We start from the raw sequence: 6,000 nt of genomic DNA, 5'->3' as shown, positions 1-6,000 counted from the left end.
CATGGATAAAATATTTCACCTTAACAAAAATTAAACAAACCATTAATATTAGTTATAAACTAAAGATTAAAGTATTAATATTCCCCAAAAAAATATTTTTTTATAAAATAAAATTTAAAATAAATTAGGAGCGGAGAGTTAGATGGAAAAAAAGTAAAATTAAATTAGGAGCGGAGGGTTAGATGGGGTGGGGTGAGAAAAACATTTAAATTTTATTTTATAGAGAAATTAATTTTTCGGAAATAGTAATAATTTAATCTTTAGTTTTTAACTAATATAATAGTTTGTTTAATTTTTGTTAAGGTGAAATATTTTATTCATGTGGAATGACAAGTGGCAAGATTTTTACAAATAAAAGAGAAAGTATATTACACAAATATATTTCTCAAACTAATAAGTCATAATTAAGATATGATATTCAGACTCTTAATAATTTAGATATGAAACTAAAATAAAAATAAAAAATTAGATGTGATTTGGACACTTTTACCTAAAAATAAAATAAAATAGAAAACAAGTGAAGTCAAAGGACTCACTTGGACAATAGTCAGTAAAACGTGGTGAGCATCTCCACAATCCCAAATTCAAAGTCGGATATATTAGACTAAAAAGTGGGTGAAGGAAGTTGACTGCATATTTCTGCTCCTACATTTCTCTCCTTCGTTTGTCTTCCCTAAAAATGGAGACAGTTGATTCCACTCGAGCATTTGTGAAGAACGTGAAACGAGTGATTGTCAAGGTCTCAACTTTATCCTCCAATTTCTTTTCCTTATTGCTTAATCCTTGCCCCCCTTTTTTTTTCAGATTGGAAATAATCGTTTACCCTAGAAAGATTTGACTTATTTACTCACTTGAACAACCTAAATACAATGACTATAATTTGACGTAGTTTCAGGCCGTGCTTAATGTATATATAGATGGATAGTTACTTGTACAATGTGTATTGCTTTGTTTGCTCCTTTTTTTTAGGCTTTTCGCTGACAAAATTTCATTTTTAAAGGTTGGGACTGCAGTTGTGACTCGAGCTGATGGAAGATTAGCACTTGGAAGATTAGGAGCGCTATGTGAGCAGGTGGATTTTTAAAATTTGTTTTGGTAGTTAGACTGTTTGCTAGTATCAATTGCATTGTTCTAAAGCTTAGTGGATTTGCTGCATACAGCTTCAGGATCTTAATTCACAAGGGTATGAAGTTATTTTGGTGACTTCAGGTGCTGTAGGTGTTGGTCGTCAGCGGCTTAGATATAGGAAGTTGCTCAATAGCAGGTTTCTACTATGTCCCTGTTGTCAAAAAATATATTTACTTGTAAATAGGTTACAATTAGAATTGTTAATCAACAAGTTCCGGCTAAATATAAGTTGACTTATTACTAGGAACTAAACTTCATGCTGCAGTTGATATTGAATTATGCATGAGTTAAGGTACTAGTTTAACACATTATATTAGTGAGGGTAGAAGAAAATATTAAAGTAATAAGAAAGGTGGTTTGATAGAAAAACACCACATTAGTGTTTAAACTTTGAATAGTTTAATATTTTTTTTTTTTTTGAAATTGGTAAATTGTATTCATCAGCATTAAGGGTATGCTGGCCACCTCCAAAAGAGAGCAATTACAAGCTTCCTATCAAATCTACAATCTGATCTACATCTTCTATACAAAGTAGTTTACACCAAAGAAGTAGAGCTTCAATACAATTCCATTTTACTTTATGTATGGAATAGTTTAATGAATTTGAGTTCTTGCAATTTGTATAGAGATATTATAGTGTCAGTCATTTTGGGATTTCTAAATGGAAAGAGTGTCATCGAATTTGGTTCTCAGGCAGTAACTCATTTCGTTTGTCATATCTATGTAAGTTGTACTAATGCTCTTAATAATGAAGTAATGAATTATACAAGTGCATCTTTATGAATAAGACAATAACTGAACAAGAATCAATAAGATTACTTTTTGATTTGGTGTATCGTGTATTACTGAAAAGGGGAATAAACTCTATCTATTATCCTTGGTGACAAGATCCAAATGATAGGATTTGAATTCCAGTACTTGCAAATTACTACTAACTTGCAAGTCATCATATTTGCAGTTTTCTTGATCTTCAAAAGCCACAAACTGAGCTTGATGGCAAGGCATGTGCTGCTGTGGGCCAGAATGGCCTCATGGCTCTGTATGATTCTTTGTTCAGTCAGGTTGACACACAGTTTTTGGAACTTTTTTGTTTGGTCTAACTCATTATCTGCTTATCATACACAAAACCATCCTTGGCAGTAAATATTATCTGCTGACTTTTTATTCTTTGTGCCATCTTTATACAGTTGGATGTGACATCAGCTCAGCTTCTGGTAACTGATAATGACTTTAGAGATCCAGATTTTAGGAGACAACTCAATGACACAGTAAATTCATTGCTTTCTCTAAAAGTTATACCTATATTCAATGAGAATGACGCTATCAGTACGCGGAGAGCTCCTTATGAGGTGTGTCTCTCTTTTACTATGTAGTTGCTGTCCTCTTGCTCCTTTTTATGAGAGTTCCTCCATTAGTAGATAGATCACAATGTTTCTTTCTGTAGAGCCTGACCAGTTGCATACACGTGTCTAGATCAATCCATGCGTTGGGCGTAAAAGTCCCCTAACTAATGTTCAACCATCTCTTTCAAATATTAACTTCACTATGCTTTGTTACTAATGTTCGTGCATCTCTTTCATATATTAACTTCATTATGATTTGTTACAAAGCATAATGAAATTATATGTATTTATATATATGACATATACGTGTATACTATCTGATTTAAGCTTCTCTTCATAAGTTCTCTGTAATTATTCTCAGTGTTGATTCCTGGGATTTGGAGGGGAATGGATTGAGATAGTGCATGTGGCTATGTACGTCATTTAAAATTGGTTCCTGCCACTTTGGCGCCTAATTTCATCTTTGCTTTGATGAGGTTTGGTTTGGTTGAATCCTGGTGTTGTCTTAAGCTGTAATATGATTTCGAGTTACAGCAAGTTTTCTAGATCCACTATTTTAAGTTAAAATCATTCTTTCAGCTCATAGTTCTATTGTAATAATGAACACTCCTTGTAGGACTCTTCTGGAATATTTTGGGATAATGACAGTCTGGCAGCTCTTCTAGCTTTGGAATTAAAAGCTGATCTTCTAGTTCTGTTGAGTGATGTAGAGGGTCTTTACAGTGGTCCTCCCCGTGATCCAGATTCAAAGTTGATTCACACATATATTAAGGAGACACATGAGAGAGTGATTACTTTTGGAGACAAGTCCAGGGTGGGAAGAGGAGGCATGACTGCCAAAGTAAAAGCTGCTATGTATGCTGCTTATGCTGGCATTCCTGTTGTCATAACCAGGTACAATACTAGTATTTACGCAATTCTAAATTTAAATTTTTATGTACATCAGTTGTACACATGTTCATTTAAAATATTTAAGTGATGTCTTCTTAAACGAGTTGATAAATTTTTGTGATGCTTCTTGTCTATGTGCTTTATCCTTTTCTTGTCAATAAAACAATGTAACTGTCCAAAGAGAAGCATTTAGGGTTGGTGTGCAGCAAAAGAGTCTGAATCAAAGTTGAATCTATAGCTCAGTTGAGGATGCACAAGTAAATGTGAGGTATCTGACTGGAGCTGAAAGGGAAAATGCTGTCATTGAGTCTGCATTCAAGTTGATTTTATAGCTTACAGTAGGGGAGACAGAAGAATCTGAAGTATTTTACTGGAGTTGAAAGTGAAAAACATGTCATTGTACTATGATAAAACATGATATTGATCTGCTGAAAGCACAAATAGGCACACAAGAAAGAAGAAAAAGTAAAAAATAAGATAAAAAAGAAGCAAAAACAAGAAAGAATATTAGGTAAACTGAGTTCTGCATTGCAAATCACGTGTTGTGTAGAATGCATTTTGAGAAGTATTAACATTTATTTTTTCTTGAAACTGGTAACTTTCAGAAGTATGAACATTCAACAAACACTTCCCTTTTTATCTATGGGATGTCAGGTCAAAACTTAGTTCATTACATAGAAAGATGCAACATTACAATCAAAAGAGATAACCTATTTGGGAATTGGCTTCAAATGTAGTATTTCTTGATTGCATCTGAGTTGATCGGCTTTGTGCTTGTTTGGCCATCCATTTCTGCCAGATCCAGTGCTCCTAAAATTACCCTATGAACCATGTGAGGCCAATTTGGTGCAAACTTCCATTTTGCTTCATCTTGATTAGGGAGTATCTGTTTCAATACCAATTGCCCCTCAGAGAGAATTGTCTAGGCCTTATCTTCTCATTGATCTCCTTGGTTATTCGATTTTGGTAAAGTTAACCATGAAACGTTCTCATCAATTGAGCATCAATTGTTCGTGTCTGCTTTATATCCATTTTGCATCATCCAGTCCAATAAAAGTACTAAATGTGAGCCAAATGATGGCTATATTTATGTCTTTTTGGCCTCACATCATGTACCTTTCTTCATATAGTGTGAACTTACTTGCTCAGATAGTAGATAACTTGTTCCTTTTTTTTTTTCCATCTCATCATGTTGTCCCAATACATATCCAATCACACCGTAAAAGACTGATAGGTACAACAACAATGATGGGCTCTGGTGGTACCACGACGAGTTGCTTGGACAAGTATATTTAATTCTGCCAAAGGCTTTATGACATTCTTCCGTCCACTCTGTAACTGCTTCCTTCTTCAACAACTTAAATAAGGGCTCACAAATTGCCGTTGGCTGTGCTATGAATCGACTATTATAGTTGAGTTCTCTGAGAAAACTCATCACCTCTTTCTTACTCTTTAGGGGAGGCAAGTCTTTAATTGCCTTGATTTTTGGAGCTTACAATGGATCCCAACTATTTTTCAGCAGGCATACCAAATGCGCACTCAATTTTTTTTTGAATGTGCACTTTGTTGGATTAAACTTTAGGTTGTATTTTTGCAGCCTTGCAAAGAACTTTTGTAGGTCTGTCAGATGCTTTGATCCCCCTCGTGACTTGATAATAACATCATCCACATAGATCTCTATCTCCTTATGGATCATGCCATGAAAAAAGAGTGGTCACGACCTTCATGTAGGTTGCTGACATTCTTTAGACCAAAGGGCATTTAGCAGTAGACTCCCCGTGGTGTAGTGAATGTTTTTTTTTTTCGGCATCATCCTCATTCATCAGGATCTAATGGTACCCAAAAAAACAGTCAACAAATGATTGCGTCTCATGTTTGAAACTGTTGTTAATGAGTGTATGGATGCTTGGGAGAGAGAAATCATCTTTGGTTCTAGCTTGGTTGAGATCCTTGTAGTCAACACATCCTGATCTTTTCATTCTTCTTTGGTACCAATATAATGTTGGCCAACCATGAAAGGTAGTTCATAATTGGTAACTTTGACGACATTGGTCTCTATCCGTTTGGTACCTTCTTCCTTGATTTTCAGGCTCAAGTCCGCTTTGAACTTCCTTGGCTTTTGTTTGATCGGTGGGGAAGTCGGATCAATCAACAGTCTGTGTGAGACAACGTTGGTTCTCAAATAGGCATATCGTTGTAAGTCTAGGCGAATATATTCATGTACTGTTTGAGCAAGTTCACGAACCCCTGCCTTTGCTCAACTTCCAAATAGATACTAATTCTGATTTCTTTCACCGACTTCTTGTCCCCCAGGTTGATCATTTTTGTTTCTTCCAATTTTTTTTTCTTTTTGACTTTCAAGTTGCCGTTCTTGGGGTAAGTGTTCATGCATCATATTTTCATCATACTCTTTGTAGTCTTGCTCATTGCCCATATTCGGTTCAACAATTTCATTACTAATAATCATAGGACAAATATATTTACTAATTTGAGTGTTGAATAAAGAGAAGTAGGCATAGTAAAAGAAATAGAATAGTGAATAAAGTGAAATTTGCATAATAATTGAAAAGTAAGGATGCCGCTTCATTAAGGTATTGTTAAGAAAGTAAGGGGGGGGGGGAGGCGGATTGGAGGGTTT

The 6,000-nt window shown here is 34.9% G+C and overlaps 1 protein-coding gene across 1 annotated transcript in view; it reads left to right on the top strand.

Moving 5' to 3' along the window:
* The first annotated feature begins 596 nt into the window (after positions 1 to 596).
* The window catches only part of LOC125827276 (delta-1-pyrroline-5-carboxylate synthase), a 31,054-nt gene continuing 25,650 nt past the window's right edge, over positions 597 to 6,000 (top strand). The window contains exons 1-6 of the mRNA XM_049506593.1: positions 597 to 739; positions 1,001 to 1,072; positions 1,161 to 1,264; positions 2,087 to 2,189; positions 2,316 to 2,477; positions 3,088 to 3,365. Coding sequence (XP_049362550.1) covers positions 680 to 739; positions 1,001 to 1,072; positions 1,161 to 1,264; positions 2,087 to 2,189; positions 2,316 to 2,477; positions 3,088 to 3,365 — 779 coding nt within the window. The 5' untranslated portion in view covers positions 597 to 679. The remainder of the gene's footprint in view (positions 740 to 1,000; positions 1,073 to 1,160; positions 1,265 to 2,086; positions 2,190 to 2,315; positions 2,478 to 3,087; positions 3,366 to 6,000) is intronic.

The sequence above is a fragment of the Solanum verrucosum genome, unplaced genomic scaffold (genome assembly GCF_900185275.1).
Source record: "Solanum verrucosum unplaced genomic scaffold, falcon-dt-bn FXZP01000106.1, whole genome shotgun sequence".
NCBI classification, from domain to species: domain Eukaryota; kingdom Viridiplantae; phylum Streptophyta; class Magnoliopsida; order Solanales; family Solanaceae; genus Solanum; species Solanum verrucosum.
The sequence above is the reverse complement of the archived record's forward strand: the minus strand, read 5'-3'. Positions and strand labels throughout refer to the sequence as shown.